Source organism: Balaenoptera physalus, assembly GCF_965194825.1.
Source record: "Balaenoptera physalus genome assembly, chromosome: 13".
In the NCBI taxonomy this organism is placed as follows: domain Eukaryota; kingdom Metazoa; phylum Chordata; class Mammalia; order Artiodactyla; family Balaenopteridae; genus Balaenoptera; species Balaenoptera physalus.
Genome location: NC_138892.1, coordinates 100,311,843 through 100,330,638, shown reverse-complemented (window position 1 = coordinate 100,330,638; position 18,796 = coordinate 100,311,843). Strand labels below are relative to the sequence as shown.

Genomic DNA, 18,796 nt, shown 5'->3' with positions numbered 1-18,796 from the left:
CTACTCTTCGTTGCGGTGAGCTGGGGCTACTCTTCGTTGCGGTGAGCTGGGGCTACTCTTCGTTGCGGTGTACGGGCTTCTCATTGCAGTGGCTTCTCCTGTTGCGGCACGTGGGCTCTAGGACACGCGGGCTTCAGTAGTTGTGGCGCATAAGCTCAGTAGTTGTGGCTCGCAGGCTCTAGAGCACAGGCTCAGTAGTTGTGCTGCACGGGCTTAGTTGCTCCACGGCATGTGAGATCTTCCTGGACCAAGGATAGAGCCCATGTCCCCTGCATTAGCAGGTGGATTCTTAACCACTGCGTGACCAGAGAAGTCCCATGCCACTGGGATTTTAACAAGGATTGCATAGAATCTGTAGATTGCTCTGGGTAGTTGGATGTTTTAATAATATTGGGTCTTCCAGTCCATGAACACGGGACATCTTTCCATTTGTTTGCATCTTATTTAATGCTTTCCTTCAAAGTTTTGTAGTTTTCTGTGTATGAGTCGCACTCTCATTGTGAGGGTAATCCTCTTTGTTGACTCCTAAGTATTTTATTATTTTTTGTGCTGTTGTGAATGGAATTGTTTTCCTAATTTCTTTTTCAGATAGTTCATTGTTAGTGTGTAGAAATGCAACTGATTTTTGTATGTTGATTTTGTGTCCTATAATTTTACTGAATTCATTTATTAGTTCTAACAGTTTTTGTGTTTTTATGAAGTCTTTAAGGTTTTCTATATAAAGATCATGTTATCTACAAACAGAGATCATTTTACTTCTTTCTAACTTGGTTGTCTTTTATTTCTTTTTCTTGTCTGGTTGATCTGGCTAGGACTTCCAGTACTATGGTGAATAGAAGTGGCAAGAATGGGCATCATGTCTTGTTTCTAATCTCAGAGGAAAAGATCTCAGTTCTTCATCATTGAGTATGATGTTAGCTGTGGCCTTTTCATATATAGCATTTATTAGGTTGAAATTAATTTCTTCTATACTTAGTTTATTGTGAATTATCATAAAAAGGTGTTGAATTTTGTCAGATGCTTTTTCTGCATCAGTTCGAATGATCATGAGATTTTTATCCTTCATTCTGCTAATGTGGTATGTCATATTAATTGATTTAAACATATGTGGAACCATCCTTATTACACCCCTGGGTTAAACTCCACTTGGTCATGGTGTATAATCCTTTAATGTGCTTCTGATTTTGGTTTGCTTGTATTTTGTTGAGGATTTTTGCATTTATGTTCATCAGAGATATTTGCCTGTAGTTTTCTTTTCTTATATTGTCTTTGGTTTTGATTTAGGGCAGGGTAATGGTGGCCTAAACATAAAACCTGAACTTGTAAGTCTCCTACAAGAATATATAAAGGAAAAGCTTCTTGACCTTGCTTTTGACAATGTTTTATAGGATATGACATCAAAAGCACAAATGACAAAAGCAAAAATAGACAAGTGAGACTATAAAGCTTCTGCATAAAAAATGAAGCTATCAACAGAGTAGAGAACCAATCTACAGAATGGGAGAAAATATTTGCAAACCATATATTTGATAAGGAGTTACATAAGGGACTCTACAACTCAATAGCAACAAACAAGTAACCCTATTAAAAAATGGATGAAAGACTTGACTAGACATTTCTTCAAAGAAGATATATCAATGACCAATAGTTATATGAAAAGGTGTTCAACATCACTAATATCAGAGAAATACAAATCAAAACCACAATATTACCTATTAAGGTGGCTATTATTAAAAAAATACAAAAGACAAATGTTGATGAGGATATGGAGAAATTTTAACCCTTGCACACTGTTGGTGAGAATGTAAAATGGTGAAGCCAGTGTGGAAAACAGTACGGAGGTTCTTCAAAAAATTAAAAATAGAACTACCATATGAGCCAGAAATCCCACTTCTGGATATATTCAAAAGAATTTAAAGTAGAATCTCAAAATATTATCTGCACTCCATGTCTGTTGCAGCTTAATTCACAATAGCCAAGATGTGGAAACAACACAAATATTCATCAGTAGATGAATGGATAAAGAAAATGTTGTATATACATACAATAGAATATTATTCAGCCTTAAAAAAGAAGACAATTCTGCCATATGGGAAAACATGGATGAACTAGGAGGATGTTATGCTAAGTGAAATAAACCAATCAGAAAAGGACAAATACTGCATGATTTCATTTATATGAGATCTCTAAAATAGACAAACTCATAGTGGTTGCCAGGGGTTGCGGGACAGGAAATGAGGAGTTGTTACTTAGCAAGTATAAAGTTTCAGTTATGAAAAATAAAAAGTTTTACAGACGCACTTTACAACATTGTAGTATAGTTAACAATACTGTAATGTGTACTTAACTTTTGTTGAGGATAGATCTCATATTAAGTTTCTTTCCCCAACAAAAAAAAAAATAGAAGAAGAAAAAAGAGAGAAAAGAAATCCAGAAACAAATTTTATGAGTGTTCAGAGATTGAGAAGTAAGAACTTATCTGGGGAGAGTAGTCAGTGTGCTTCACATGCCCCCACATCCTTCCATGGTAGAAAGCTGAAGAACTTCTTTATTACCTGAAGCCAAGTGAGAATTCTGACATATATAGGCAGTGTTCTCAGAGATCTGAAAGATTCAGACATTGATAATTTCAATATGGAAGGCTGTGTGGTTAGAACTACATATAACCACAAAATGAAAGTGGATGTGATGGAGTAACCTGCCCTCCCACCAATAGTAAGATTAAAAACAATGTTTTTCTTGGGCCAGGTGTGGATCCCATGAAAAGGAACCAGCCATGGACCATCCAGAAATGAAACTCACTTTGGTGTCCTTCTTGTAACAGAAAGTCGACCTTAATGAGAAGAACCTGGGAGCTTAGGGTAGGAAGCAGAGAATGGCATATGGGGAGTTGTGTACGGTGCAGTACCGTGATTCACAAGTAGGACTGCCAAAGGAAACACCATCCACATAAGGCAACTGCAGAAACAGTTCCTCAGAAGCAGAATTTCTGAAAACCCCTCAGAGGCATTCCAAAAGAAAAAAGAGCATTTGGAGTATCAATGCATGAATCAAAAGAGAGCATTTGAAATGTCTACTCCTGTAACACTTTCTCACATGTTTATCTCTACTCCCTTCATTTTCACTCATTCCTGGGAGCCTGGGTTAAGGGTCAGTAAGAACTGTAAGAAAGGGAAGGGGCTCAGGAAGAGCCCATTAAACTTGCTGGTTTCCTTGCTGGATCCAAACCTCAAGCAAGGTCAAGGTGGGGTGAGAAGAAGTGTTACATTAGATGAAAATGGGATTTTATATATTAGACTGAACTGTACTTTTTATTACCCTAAAAAGAGTAGAATGGAAAAACTATGGGAAATGCCTGTGATGTGGGAAGAAATGAGCCTATAAAAAGTAGGGGCAGTTTTGAGAAAGAGTAGAGTTGCTGTCTCCTTGCATTCAGGTTAAACCTACTTGTTGAATTAATTAGTTACCTATACATTTGATTTTTTTTTAATTTTTAAATTTAATTTTATTTATTTTTTTATACAGCAGATTTTTATTAGTCATCAATTTTATACACATCAGTGTATACATGTCAATCCCAATCACTCAATTCATTCACCCCCCCCGCACCCCCCCACCCACTTTATATTTTTAGTGCTATTTAAGCACTTAAAATGATTGGCTGAATTGACATAAAAATCTAAAAGAAATTTCTAAAATCTTTGTAGCATTTTAAAAAACTATGATAAACTTGTAGTGTGGACATTCAGATTCTTTTACACATTTCAATAATACTGAAAAGAATACAGTTTTCTTACAAATTTTAACTATAAATAACAAGAATTATAGAAACTGTACATTCAGATTAGCTTGACAAGCAAATTCTTTTTTTTAAACATCTTTATTAGAGTATAATTGCTTTACAATGTTGTGTTAGTTTCTGCTGTATAACAAAGGGAATCAGCTATATGTATACATATATCCCCATATCCCCTCCCTCTTGCGTCTCCCTCCCACCCTCCCTATCCCACCCCTCTGGTGGTCACACAGCACCAAGCTGATCTACCTGTGAGATGCAGCTGCTTCCCACTAGCTATCTATTTTACGTTTGGTAGTGTATATATGTCAATGCTACTCTTTCACTTCGTCCCAGCTTACCCTTCCCCCTCACCATGTCCTCAGGTCCATTCTCTACGTCTGCATCCTTATTCCTGTCCTGCCCCCAGGTTCGTCAGTACAACTTTTTTTTTTTTAGATTCCATATATATGTGTTAACATACAGTACTTGTTTTTCCCTTTCTGACTTACTTCACTCTGTATGACAGACTCTAGGTCCATCCACTACACTACAAATAACTCAATTTCATTTCTTTTTATGGCTGAGTAATATTCCACTGTATATATGTGCCACATCCTCTTTATCCATTCATCTGTCAGTGGACACTTCAGTTGCTTCCATGTCCTGGCTATTGTAAATAGTGTTCCAATGAACATTGTGGTACATGACTCTTTTTGAATTATGATTTTCTCAGGGTATATGTCCAATAGTGGGATTGATGGGTCATACGGTAGTTCTAATTTTAGTTTTTTAAGGAACTCCCATACTGTTCTCCATAGTGGCTGTATCAATTTACATTCCCACCAACAGTGCAAGAGGGTTCCCTTTTCTCCACACCCTCCCCAGTATTTATTGCAATTTGAATATTGGTGTGTTTAATGTTGTCCCAGAAGCCTCTGAGACTGTCCTCACTTCTTTTCCTTCTTTTTTCTTTATTCTGCTCTGCGGTAGTTATTTTCACTATTTTATCTTCCAGATCACTTATCCGTACTTCTGCCTCAGTTATTCTACTATTGATTCCTTCTAGAGAATTTTTAATTTCATTTATTGTGTTGTTCATCATTGTTTGTTTGCTCTTTAGTTCTTCTAGGTCCCTGTTAAATGTTTCTTGTATTTTCTCCATTCTATTTCTGAGATTTGGGGTCATCTTTACTCTCATTACTCTGAATTCTTTTTCAGGTAGCCTGCCTATTTCCTCTTCATTTGTTTGGTCTGGTGGGTTTTTACCTTGCTCCTTCATCTGCTGCGTATTTCTCTGTCTTCTCATTTTGTTTAACTTACTCTGTTTGGGGTCTCCTTTTCGCAGGCTGCAGGTTCGTAATTCCCATTGTTTTTTGTGTGTGCCCCCAGTGGATACGGTTGTTTCAGTGGCTTGTGTAGGCTTCCTGGTGGAGGGGACAGATGCCTGTGTTCTGGTGGGTGCAGCTGGATCTTGTCTTTCTGGTGGGCAGGACCCTGTCTGGTGGTGTGTTTTGGGGTGTCCGTGAGCTTAGTATGATTTTAGGCAGCCTCTCTGCTAATGGGTGGGGTTGTGTTCCTGTCTTGCTAGTTGTTTGGCATGGGGTGTCCAGCACTGGAGCTTGCTGGCTGGTGGGTGGAGCTGGGTCTTAGTGTTGAGACAGAGATCTCTGGGAGAGCTCTCACCGACTGATATTATGTGAGGCCGGGAGGTCTCTGGTGGTCCAATGTCCTGAGCTCACCTCTTCCACCTCAGAGGCTCAGGCCTGACACCAGGGCAGCACACCAAGACCTGTCAGCCACACGGCCAGGTACATGGGGATTTTCTTGCCTTTTAGGAAGTCTGTGGTCTTCTGCCAGTGCTCAGTAGGTGTTCTGTAGGAGTTGTTCCACATGTAGATTTATTTTTGGTGTATTTGTGGAGAGGAAGGTGATCTCCACCTCTTACGCCTCCGCCATCTTGAAGGTCTCCCCCGAGAAGGAAATTCTAATATGCTAGATTCTCATTTAAATTTTAAAAATCAGTTATTAAAATAAAAGCGCATTTGTAGAAGTAACAGAAACATCTAAACATGCTATGGATTTGATTTATTTTTTTATCTCTACACTAATTTCTGAGATCAGATTTGACAACAGGTCTCTGGAAACTGGGAGCTACTTATATCCAAGATGATTCTATCTGAGCCACAGATTCTCTGGTCCTTCCATATCACTGGCTTCTGTTTTTGGTCATCAGACACTCACCACCCAGGAGCGGGAGACAAGGTATAGATTGTTATTCATTCCATGTTTCTTTTCTTTCCTCTCTGTCAACTTAATTGTGCATGGTGTTTGGCTCATGTAATGACCCAGATTATCATTATTGTAGGATCTGAGTTCTTGGTGATGTTTTTATTGGACATTTTATTTACCAGGACTATCAGGGGAAATGGTACTAAAAGCTGTAAATAGCCTGGATTCAAGGCATAGTTCTCTTACACCTTGTGTAACAATAACCCAATTTCAGCCTATGTAGTTGTCCTCTTCTCAGCCTGTTGTTTTAATGATTGAGTAGCCAAAAATGCTAAGAGGAGGTCTCAGCTTCCAATTCATCAGTACTTCAATCATGTTCCTTATTAGAAGTTTTCTCTTGGGCATTAGGAGCTCTAAACCAGGAGCTCTAAAAACAAGGTCTTGTAGAAAGGGAGCAATTTTTTTTCAAGTGGATTGTTAGGTGTAATAATGGGGTACCACTTCAACTTTGAATCTTAATTTCATGCTTTGGTTCAAAGACCTGTACATTCTGGCTATGGCACCAGCTAGTGTCAATAGCATGCCCTCAGAAAATCATTTTATCATCCTTTCTAGCCAGTTACTTACAGATAAGTAAAGTAACGTCTATAGGCATGAGTGGATTGCCAAATATTCTTTTTTTTTTCTACAATGTCAAATACAAGGTTGTGTTGGGAAACCATTACAACAGATAATACATTCTTTAACTCTGTAAATGGTGATGCTAGCAGAAGCACTGCAGGCAGAGAAGTCAAATCTGTTATGAAAATATGTGATTATTTCTATGAAGATAAAGCACTATCAAGTCTGTGATGGCAGGGGCTTAAGTAACAGATCTGCCATCATGTGGCTGGCTGGTCTCCCTAAGAGAATGTACTCTGTTTTTGTCTCTGCCCTTGACAGATTGGGCATTTAGCAGAGATTTTACCAAAATCAACCTTGATTAGGGAAGACCATATTATTGAGCATTTAGATAGCTTCCATCCTTGCTGTCTTGGACAATTTTACAGGTGTCCATTTCATAAGTTCCAGGATGGATGGGGAGAGGATGACTGGCATCCAAAATGTCTTTCCTCAGTCTTCTGTCTCACCAGTGAAGTCTCATGGATAAAACCTTTGGGTCTCCATTCTAGATTTGCTATAATTCCAGAGATTTGGGATTTAGTTGCCCCAATTTTAAACTCCTTTATCCCAACTTATAAAATTAGTATTTCCAGAACTGTGTTATTCTTTTTAATTTGGGATTGAGTAATGTTTTAGAGTGATAAAAAATTTCCAAAATTGGATTTGGTGATGGTTGCGCACATCTATATATTTGTTTAGAATCATCCAATCATATACCTACAATGGGTGAATTTCATTGTATGTAAATTAGACCTCACTAAAGCTAAGAGAAAAAAAAATCTCAAATATCTGCCCATCTCATGAATATTGGACAATCTCTTCAAATATTAGAAAAAGTCATTGGAAAATATGATTTGTTTCCTAAATTCTCCCTGAAATTTTTTTCTATGTAAGATGAGTCTTTAGAATGCCAAAAAAATGCTGCCAGTATTTTTTCTTTAAATTATACTATTAAATTATTAATATAATTTGTAATCAATGTTGTTTTAGGATCAAGAAATAATTTGTTAGGTAATTGCAAGCTATTAAAATAAATATTAATATATTAGGAAATGTAATTGAAAATTCACATATTTAAGCTAATGCAAAAGGCAGCTAGCTATATATTATTTAATTCAACTCGAAAAGGGTATAATTTTCATTCCCCTGACTTTACAGGTTTATCAGGAGACATTTTTAAAAGAACAAAACATAATATTAAATTCAATATGTGGTGGTCAGTTGAGAAATTATGTGTTATGTTTGTCATGGGAAATAAACTTTAAAAAGTAACATTTCCTTTGAGGTTTTCACCAGTAGATGAAACTGTGAACCCGTTTATGTACCCTGAGTGGACCATTTGAGGACAATATCTGAAGAGCAGCAGGCTTATTATTCTTCTCTTATTACATTAAAAAAAAAATACACTTATACACACACATTCACTCACATTTGAAGATGCAAGATGAAGAAAGATACATGACCTTGAACGTACAGTTGAAAAAAAGGAGTTCTATCCAAACATCCCAACTTAAATGTCAAGGTATGGAATTCAGGGTTTGTTTGTTTTTTTTAATTGCTGTGGATTAATATGGGCGTGGATTTAATATGAGTTAATATTAATATGAATATTAATGGGGATAGTAGTTTCCATTATTTTGTTTTTTGTTTTTTTTCCTGTTCTTGGGCTATTTCATTTTTGTGATGTTTCCCTCTCTCTGTCTCTGCTTCTGTCTTTTCTCTCTGTCTCTCTCTGTCTCTGTCTCATTTATCAATGTGGGACTAACAAATATTGGCTTTTAAAGTAATATTCTGTCTCATATTATTAAGGATATACTTAGGAAATATACACACTCAATTAAAACTAATTGTTAAAAAGTGAATATTTGGTGCCAGTCATCCACCTCCTTACCATGCATAAAATATGACATTTTAAAATACCAATTTTTAGTTCAGCTTGTCAAAAATTTTAAAGTATGTTTTTCACCAGGTGAAAAAGTCTGCTTTGGACAATAGAGGTGTTAACATGAAAGACCACAAAATGTAGTGGCTCTTCTGTGAAAACTTTTCTCACATTCAGTTTGTAGATGTCACTTGGAAACCAAAATGTGTCTTAGTGCAGAAAAGGAGCTCGGGAAACTGCAAATAATAAATTTGTAACTCTTAGTTATTCAAGTGGCATATGCTAATAACAATTCTTTACTGATGTATTTTGCTGGTATTTAGTAAAGCTTGCTAATATTTAGTAAAGTTTGGAGTAAGTAAAACATATTACGTTTGAATCTAATTGACAATTTCATATTTCCATCTTTTTCAGTGTTTACTTAACTATTCTCACTTGTTTGTTCTTCCAAATAATTTTATAATAGATTTTGCAGACTCTTTCACTGTGAACAACAAAATCAAAAACAAACGGATGTAGTTTCATAGTATACTAAATGCTTCCTAATTTATCAACTAACTTAAGGAACATTTATCTCTGACACTTAGCCTTCAATCCAAACATGGCTGAATTTCCACTTGTTCAAGTCTGCATTCATGATATTCTGTTTTTTCATTTGTTTGTTTGTTTGTTTAGTTCCCCTCAGATCAGTTTGGAGCACTTCTTGTTAAATTTACTTCTAGTTTCCTCTTTGTTTTTTATTTTGTTCATGTGTCGCTATTAAATATGATATTACCTTCATTAGGCAAAAAACTGTTCTGTTGAACAAGTGCCCATCTATTTCTGCTTTATTTTTTAGCATAAAATTGTTGGATTTTATAATTTGTGTTTTTTTTTTTTTTTTAAAGATTTATTTATTGATTGATTGATTGATTGTTATGTTGGGTCTTCGTTTCTGTGCTAGGGCTTTCTCTAGTTGCGGCAAGTGGGGGCCACTCTTCATCGCGGTGCGCGGGCCTCTTACTATCGTGGCCTCTCTTGTTGCGGAGCACAGGCTCCAGACGCGCAGGCTCAGTAGTTGTGGCTCACGGGCCTAGTTGCTCCGCGGCATGTGGGATCTTCCCAGACCAGGGCTCGAACCCGTGTCCCCTGCATTGGCAGGCAGATTCTCAACCACTGCGCCACCAGGGAAGCCCTAATTTGTGTTTTTTAACCTCTGTGAGACGATGATACATTTTCCCCTAGCTCTATTAATGTGATATTAATGGATTTCTTACTATTGAATAACCCTTTTATTCCTAGAATAAATTCAACATGTTCATGGTATGTTTTGGCTACTACTAATATTTTTAAGATTTTTGTGTGAACACTCTTAAGAGTCACTGGTTTTTGTTTGTTTGTTTGTTTAAAATATGTTTATTTTTTGATGGTAAAAGGCTTGTGTTTTAACCTTTTAAGTTAAATTATACCACTTCTCTACAGGATAATGAAAATGCTATTTTCTCCATAAGGCTGAATATTAACATGCCTCAAATTCATATTGTGAAAGTTGTCCCATGATATTTAGGTGAAGTAATTGAGTCTGAGTTGAATTTGAACAGACTTCCACACCCTTTATCCTAATGTTTTCTGATAAACATTTATTTGATTTTTAAAATAATGGCATTTTATTGCACATGCTAAAATCTTGGAATTTATTGGTTATCATTAGTAATATATCAAAATATTCAAAAACAATGTGGGAAATGAAAAATATTAATTAATTGAATTCTGATAAATCTTATTTTACTATCTTGTCAATATTACTACAAGAGAAAAGCTTTGTACTAATTCTCTGAAATACTGTTCTGTGTGGTTTCCTATGCTCTTTCTTAATTGGGAGTGGCAACTTCAAAAGTAGTTTTTATAGTCCCACCATTCTGATCACCCAGAGTATTATCATTACTAAATAAAATAAATATGTATTTTTCTCTTTACTTAAGTTTTATGTTTTTATTGCCTAATATTCTTTGATATTCAAAACCCATATTGTGTATAATCCTATTATTACAATTGCTGTCACTTCATAGGAATGTACTTTTCTAAGCTAATTTACGTGATTAATCTCTCAGATTGTTCTGTGGTGTTGCGCTGGTATAAAATCTTACTGAGGATATCTGGAACAGTAAATGGTATTCTGGTTTTGACTTTGATCACCCTGTTTCTGTTAGGTAAGTTAAAAGCTCTTAATTAAATAAAAATATGAAAAAAATTTTACTTGTCTCATGACTCTTTTCATATTCATTCATTCATTCATTCATTCATTCTTCTTTATACTAACAAAGATTTAATAAGGAGCTACTATGTATGAAGCAATACATTATACCCCCCAGTAACATATTTAATAAGTAGTCGAATCAAGTAAGTATCTCATTCTCAAGTGGCATACAATTTACTAGAAGAAAAGTGTGTGTGTGTGTGTGTGTGTATGTAATGTATCTGAAAGCATATTTTTGGATTTCTTAGATGTTTGTGAATAGATTGAATTCCATTATTTATCTTTAAAAATTTATACATTTTATCTAAGATTGTATTTAGTTTATTCTTGTTTTTGTCCAGATAATTACTGAGCAACTACTAGACCCCAAACATTACTACAAATCCTTCAAATTTTAAAAAAAGGAACATACATGGTGAGAAATCTCATATCTTAGTGGAAGAAACAGATTTTAAATAAATAATTATAGTAGAATGGGCTAAATACAACATCATAGTCTTCAGCAAAAGATTAAGAAAGCATGGAAAGAGCATGTATACTCCCTAGAACTGGAACTTTGCTTTATTTACTATTGTATTACCAGTTCTTACGACAATGCCTGGCACAGAGTAGATCCGCAACAAGTACATGTGTTATAAGTGAATTAATTGTGTAATATTTTAATTTACTTTTCATTAAAAAAACAAAAAATTTTTAAAAGAAAATTTCTAGCTATTCCTTCAGTTATTTCTTGTTCCAATCATCAGAATCATTCTGAAGAATTTGTCTCTGAGACAGTGCCGAGAGAAGACATTTTCCCAATCTTAAAATAATCCTGTTTTCAAGTTTCTCAGGAAGTGTTGCTAAAATGCCAAAAAGGAAATAATTCAAATATCACCCAGCAAGATGATATTGAATACCTGAAAGTGAATAGTAACACAAGAGGAAATATAAGTAAGAAGGATGCAGGCCACTGTGTTTCAAGAGCTACAGACCATCAAGGTATCTCTTAAGGCTTTGGCCTATACCACTTTTAATCTTTTGGACTTTCTAAGTTTGAAAAATCCTATTGAACAGGTATGCAGTAGACTAAATTAACAAAGATTTGATATAAATCTACTTTTTACTCAAAACTTGATTCATACACTTTGAAATTTTTTGCAGTGGGAGGAGAGTTGTAAAACAGCATAACAAATTGGCTCTTCCCTCTAGGAGTTTAAAATCATGTTGAGACATATAAATATAGAAAGTTAATTGTGATCATAAGGAAGTATGTAAATAATTATTTTTGTCTCTTATCCTTTTTTGCAATGGATAAAAGTAATTACATCTAACAAATTATCTGTTATGATTTTTAAGCTTAGAACTTCCAATCACACAGAATTTTGGAAAACTGTTCTTTCCCCTTTCAACTTTTTTTTAGTTTAAGTTTTTAACACTTAGCTCTTTGAGCGTTTGACATTTATTTTATAGTATGATATGTGAACAAGGTACATACTGATTTATTTTGTAATTATTTGTCAAAGAATTTTTCTTAAATCCACTAGTTTACAGTCCCCTTTAATCCCATATAAAAATGTCATATATATTATGATTTACTTATTAACACTCTTTCCTTTCAGATTATCTGTCTGTTTTACATGTACTAGTCCTAATCCAACTGAAATATCATAATTTTACCATGTATTTTACACTCTAATTCCTCATTATGTTATATATAGCAATGGAACCTTTTCAGAGGTAAGACAGCTTTGATATGTAAACGTAGAATCATATAGACACCACTGAGCATTCATTAAAGTCAGTCTAAATACTGTATAATTGAACTATAAGATTTGAATTTCCTATTAATTTTCTTCCTTTTAAATTGAGGTAATATTAACAAACATAATTATTTAAAATTAAACAATTCAATGGTGTTAAGATATTCAAATGTGCAACAACCATATCTATCTAGTTCCAAAACATTTTCATCACCCAAAAAAGAAATCCCATACCCAATAAGCAATTACTCCTCATTTCCTCTCCCCCTGTCTCCTAGCAACAACCAGTCTGCTTTCCGTCACTATGGATTTACCTATTCTGAATTTTCATGTAATGAACTCATACAATATTTTACCTTTTGTGTCTTTCTTCTTTCGCTTAGCATAATGTTTTTGAAGTTCATCCATGTTGTACCACATATCAGCACTTTATTCCTTTTTATGGCTGAATAATATTTCATTGTATGTATATATCACAATCTGTTTAAGCTGGAAATACTAACCAATGTGATCTACAGAGCCAAAGAAATCCCAATCAAAATTCCAATGGCCTCTTTGCAGAAATGGACAAGATGATCCTAAAATTCACATGAAATTGCAAGGGACCCTGAAGAGCAAAACAACCTTGAAAAAGAAGAACAAATTTGGAAGATTCACATTTTCCAATGTCAACACTTACTACAGATCTACAGTAATAAAAACAGTGTGGTACAGGACTTAAGACAGACATGTAGATCAGTGGAATAGAATTGATCCAGAATTAAGCTCATGCACCTATGGCTAAATGATTTTTCACAAGGGTGCCACAACCATTCGATGTGGAAAGAGCAGTCTTTTCAACAAGTGGGGCTGTGTCAACTGGACATCCACATGCAAAGAATGAATTTGGACACCTAGCTTATGCAGTACAGAAAAATCAATTTAAAATGGATAGAAGACCCAAATGTAGGAGCTAAACTATGAAAGTTTTACAAGGAAAAATAGATATAAAGCTTTATAACCTTGGATTAGACAATGATTTCAAATATGATATCAAAAACACAGGTGGCAAAAGAAAAAATTAGATAAAATGGATATCATCAAAAGTAAAAAATATTTGTTCATTAAAGGGCATTTTAAGAAATTGAAAAGACAACACACCTAATGGGAAAAAGTATTTGCAAATCATATATCTATTAGGTGTCCACTATCCAGAATGTATAAATAACTTAAAGCTTGAAAAAAGACAACTCAATTAAAAATGGGCAAAGGACATGAATAGGCATTTCTCCAAAGAAACTATACAAAAGGCCAATAAGTGCTTAACACAATTAATCATTAAGGAAATGGGAAACCAAAATCACAATGGGAAACCGCTTCACACTCACTAAGGTAGCTATAGTCAAACAAAAATAAGTGTTGGTGAAGTTATAGAAAAATTGCTCATACATTGCTGATAGGAATGCAAAATGCTGCAGCACTATGGGAAATAGTTTGTCAGTTTTTCAAAAAGTTAAACATAGAATTATCATATAACCCAGCAATTCAAGTCTTAGGTATACACTCAAGTGAATGGAAAAATACAATCATACAAAAATTAATACATGAATGTTTATAGAAGTAGTATTGATAATAACCAAAACAACCCAATGTACATCAGCTGGTAAATGGATAAACAAAAGATGCTACTTCCATGCAATGGGATATCATACAGCCATACAGCCATAAAAAAGAATGAAGTGCTGCTACAGGCTTCAACTGGATGAACCTTGAAAACATTATGCTAAGTGAAAAAGCCAGATACAAACAGCTACACATTATATAATCCCATTTACATGAAATATTCATCATAGTCAAATCCATAGATACAGAAAACAGACCAGTGATTGCCAAGGCTCAGGGTTGGGGGAATGGGTAGAGGCTGCTTAATATTTGTGGGGTTTCATTTTGGGGTGATAAAAATATTTTGGAGTTAGTAGTCATGTTTGCACACCTTGTGGATGTTCTAAAACCCATGGCATTTGTACTTTAAGATGGTTAACATGGTGAATTTTATGTTACATGAATTTTATCTCAATAAAAAAAGGAGATTGTAAAGGTGACAAGTTTGAATAGTTATATTTGTCTGTGCTTATATTTTTACATTATACCACATTTTTCTTCATTATTATTCTAAAAGTCTCAGATATTTTCAATTTGAGAATACCTCAACTTAAATTTAAGAAAAAAGGACTTGATGAACTTGCAATAATAAAGAAGTTTAAAAAACTGTTATTCATCTCAGTGTTACTTAATATCAAAAGGGAGATATTAGGGCTTCCCTGGTGGCGCAGTGGTTGAGAATCTGCCTGCCAATGCAGGGCACACGGGTTCGAGCCCTGGTCTGGGAAGATCCCACATGCCACGGAGCAACTGGGCCCGTGAGCCACAATTACTGAGCCTGCGCGTCTGGAGCCTGTGCTCCGCAACAAGAGAGGCCGCGATAGTGAGAGGCCCGCGCACCGCGATGAAGAGTGGCGCCCACTTGCTGCAACTAGAGAAAGCCCTCGCACAGAAACGAAGACTCAACACAGTCATAAATAAATAAATAAATAAATAAATAAATAAATAAATAAATAAAGGGAGATATTAAAGAACAATTTACGCAGATAGAATGACACAGATGCTAAAACTTTTTATGGATAAATTCTAAGCAAATGGTATAGATAATATTTTATCTAATCTCTCAAATAACATTAATGCAATATACATCTTAATTATTCATATTATTTTAGTAATCATATCTGATTATGACATGAAAAAAGTCTCTTAACCTCTGCCTAGGCTTTGCTTCATCTTACAAAATTAATTTTCTTAACTCCTATGAACTATCATATGTATTTTGGACAACTTCTGAATCTAAACACTTTGTTATGAGTGATTTTATCATAGCTCTACTCTTTTTCATACAATATGTAAGTATCCTCACTGTCAATTTGTAGGAATGTGCCCATCAGAATGGCTCAAATATCAAGAAAAGTGTTATTGGTTCTCTAATGAGTTGAAAAGTTGGAGTGACAGTTATGGATATTGTTTGGGAAGAAAATCTCGTCTACTAATTATTCAGGACCAACTTGAAATGGTAAGTGGTTTAGTATCATGCTTATGGCATTAGCCTTTTTGCAGTTAAAAATGGCTTATCTCAAATTTCTTCCCACCCTTTCATTAAACTATATTTTATCTTGATTATTGAGTTTTTGGTGCTCTTTTAAATTTTGTGCTCAAAGCCAGTGCCTCCCTTGACTCATGCTAATTCTGGTCTGAATATTTGTATTCAATTTGCAAGTAGTGTACATGCGAGTAGTATATAATGTATGTGTAAATAAGGTATGAATTGATTAGTATAAGTATCCTCACACAAGTGTTTGTTGCCCAGTAAAATTCTAAAATCTTACTTAGTATGTCTAAATTATTAAACTATTCTGTTCATTTAGTTACTCCTCACCCTCTTTTTAGGCTTTTATACAGAAAACCCTAAAACAATCAAACTACGTGTGGATTGGGCTTAACTTTACTTCCCTGAAGACGACATGGACCTGGGTGGATGGTTCTCCATTGGATTCAAAGATGTGAGTCTTTCCTAAAAGACAATCTGATTTATTGTTTATCACAGAATTTATCTCCTTAAAGCACCTACAAATCCACCAAAATGAACTCACATAGTTCTTGGTACGAAAGAACTTGAAAGGATGAAAATTAATGTTAGCTGGAGTAATGACAGGTATTTTGGTTTGGTTTTCAAAGCAAAAGGATTTGAAAACAATAATGATTGTGCACTTATTGTTTCAAAACTACTCACACTTTATATGGAAAAGGGGACTGAAACAATGTAGTCTGCTGTTTTCAAAGTTCTAAATGCTTTTTTAGTCATCTTTAGCAATTAAAAAAACTGTATACAATTTTTGTATTGTATGATTATCATAATGTTAAAAAACAAACAAGAAATACAAGACAGAACAAAATAATCCTGAATGCTCTCAGCAATTGCATGAGGTTATTGAGATTTTAAAAATTTTATGGATGTTTTTGTGCACTTGTATTAATTTTATAATCAAATATTTAATTAGAAATACAAATAGTGAAACCAGTAAACTCAAATCTTATCCCTATGTTGGTAGGCAGACTAATGGTCCCCCAAAATGTCCTAATCCCCAAATCCTATGAATATGTTACTTTAAGTGCAAAAGAGACTTCATGAGTGTGATTAAATTAATAATGTTGAGCTAAGAATATTCTGCTAGATTATTCGGGTGGGCCCAATGTAATCTCAAGAGTCCTTATAAGAGGGAGGAAGTAGGGGCAGGCTCAGAGGAGACTTGAAGATAAACACAGAGTTCCAAGTTATCTGACTGATACCAAGGAGTACAGGCACCCTATAGTACTTGCAAAAGTCAATGAACAAATTTTCCCCTAGTGCCTGCAAAAAGCAGCTCTGCAGACACTTGATTTTAATCCTTTAAGGCCAGTTTTGGACTTCTGATATCTAGGACTGTAAGATAAGAAATCTGTGTTGTTTTAAGTCACAAAATTTGTGGCAATTTATTACAGCAGTGATCAGAGACATTCACTATGGTAACCAACTTAATGAATAGTGTGTGTTATTTTCCCTTCACTCCTATCTCATCATTAACTATTACTTATTTTCTACCTCACTGCTCTAAATTAATCAATCTAAGCAAGTCAACTGAAGACATCTTTGGAATGGAGAATAAAATTATGGGTGTGTATCATCTAAGGGTAGAGTTGTATCACTGGACATGACCTGATTGGCTACTTATGAAGATACTAACCTGGGTTTTCTCCTCATGCCAAATTCACTCAACACCACCTAAACAAAATTCAAATATAAAGGTGTATAAGTTCAAATATAACAGTGTATTTTCCAATATGAAAATCCAATACTTACTTGTCTATTATTATTCTGGGAGCTTTGATGATCATGGGTCTCTTTTCCATGATACCTTCTTGAACTTTTTTTCTAAGTTAAATAAATTCCTAACAGAATAAATCACTAAGACTACAGTATTTTAAAGATAACTTTACTATTGTATTTAACATGTTGTTTTATAGATAAGTAATACAACAAATGTACAATTTATTTAGGGCTTACCTGGGTCAGTTTGTGTATTGAGTTCTTTACAAACATCAATTCATTTAACCTCTATAACAATATCATGAGATAAATATTATTATAACTATTGTACAATAAGATATGAAAAGCCAAGAAACGTTAAGTGAGCAGTTCATGTGACTCAATCTGTTTTTAATCTAATGGATGACATGGAACAATGGCAAGAATACTAGCGTAGAATTATGGGCACAAATTTCTTCTTAGCTCTGTCACTTGCAAACAGACTCTCGGGGAACTGTCTGCCAATCACAGACAGTAATACTAAGTTACAGAGATATTGGAATGTTTAATGAATCAAGGTATTTGAAAATTCCTCGAATATTTGAATTACCTTTTAATTAAGGGAGGGTATTAACTGAAAACACAAATGGATGTCTTCAGCAACAATGATTAACTAAGTATTCATCTTCTCTTCTGCAGATTCTTCATAAAAGGACCAGCTAAAGAAAATAGCTGTGCTGCCATCAAGGAAAACAGAATTTACTCTGAAACTTGCAGCAGTGTTTTCAAATGGATTTGCCAATATTAAAATTTTAAAAGTGATAGTGGAATAATCAAGGATCAAAGTTCTTTTGCCTAACATTAATCTTCAGGAGTAAGAATTTAAAATTGCAGTTAAACACCAGCCTCGCTTCTCTATTTTCCCTCGATCATCTCCATGGGTCCTAGCCACAGAGTAACCCACGTTAGCAGTCTAAAATATACCCTTCTGATTCTTTATGTGATAATGTAATACAGAGTGAACCCGTGCATTTATATTCATGATTTAATTCACCTTTTCTTTTACAACAAATGTGAACAAATTATGTCTGCTTTTCTGTTATTTTGCTTTTCTTTTATTCTTAACAATATACTATGGAAATTTCATATAGTTCTGAGTAGCGTTATAGTGTGGATTTATACATTTTTCACTCCTTTATTGATGAGCATTAACGTTTTTCAGATTTTTACTACATAGACTATGCTGCAATAAATATTCTGAATATCTTTCTAAATAGTAGCACTTTTATTTCTATGATGTAAACTTTAAAATTGGACTTTCTGGGTAAAAATGTTGTTGGTTGGCTTTATACAATTTTTGTCTTAATTTAGAAACTGTCACAAACTTATAAGAAGA

General features: G+C 34.5%; 2 protein-coding genes across 3 annotated transcripts in view; one reads left to right on the top strand and one right to left on the bottom strand.

Annotated features, from left to right (window-relative positions):
* Window positions 1–5,156, bottom strand: part of CD69 (CD69 molecule) — a 42,374-nt gene extending 37,218 nt beyond the window's left edge. The window contains exon 1 of the mRNA XM_082420384.1: window positions 31–5,156. The gene's annotated coding sequence lies outside the window, so the exon portion shown is untranslated. The remainder of the gene's footprint in view (window positions 1–30) is intronic.
* A 134-nt stretch (window positions 5,157–5,290) lies between these two features.
* On the top strand, window positions 5,291–18,594 carry LOC309640924 (killer cell lectin-like receptor subfamily F member 1). 2 transcript variants are annotated; one of them, XM_082420417.1, is made up of 6 exons: window positions 5,291–8,192; window positions 10,643–10,741; window positions 11,614–11,769; window positions 15,491–15,630; window positions 16,005–16,117; window positions 18,100–18,594. In XM_082420417.1, exons 1-6 carry the CDS (start codon window positions 8,108–8,110, stop codon window positions 18,206–18,208), a joined length of 702 nt encoding a protein of 233 aa, XP_082276543.1. In that variant the 5' UTR covers window positions 5,291–8,107; the 3' UTR covers window positions 18,209–18,594. The 2 variants fall into 2 exon arrangements, with proteins under 2 accessions (XP_082276543.1, XP_082276542.1); XM_082420416.1 differs by lacking the exons at window positions 15,491–15,630; window positions 16,005–16,117; window positions 18,100–18,594 and having other exon boundaries at window positions 5,291–6,040; window positions 7,956–8,192; window positions 11,614–14,816.
* The last annotated feature ends 202 nt before the right edge of the window (window positions 18,595–18,796 follow it).

Coding starts and splice junctions, on each gene's coding strand:
- LOC309640924 (XM_082420417.1), top strand. CDS start 8,108: ATGCAAGATGAAGAAAGATACATGACCTTGAACGTACAGTTGAAAAAA. Junction 10,742..11,613: donor GATCACCCTGTTTCTGTTAG/GTAAGTTAAAAG, acceptor CCTGTTTTCAAG/TTTCTCAGGAAGTGTTGCTA. Junction 15,631..16,004: donor TTCAGGACCAACTTGAAATG/GTAAGTGGTTTA, acceptor CCCTCTTTTTAG/GCTTTTATACAGAAAACCCT.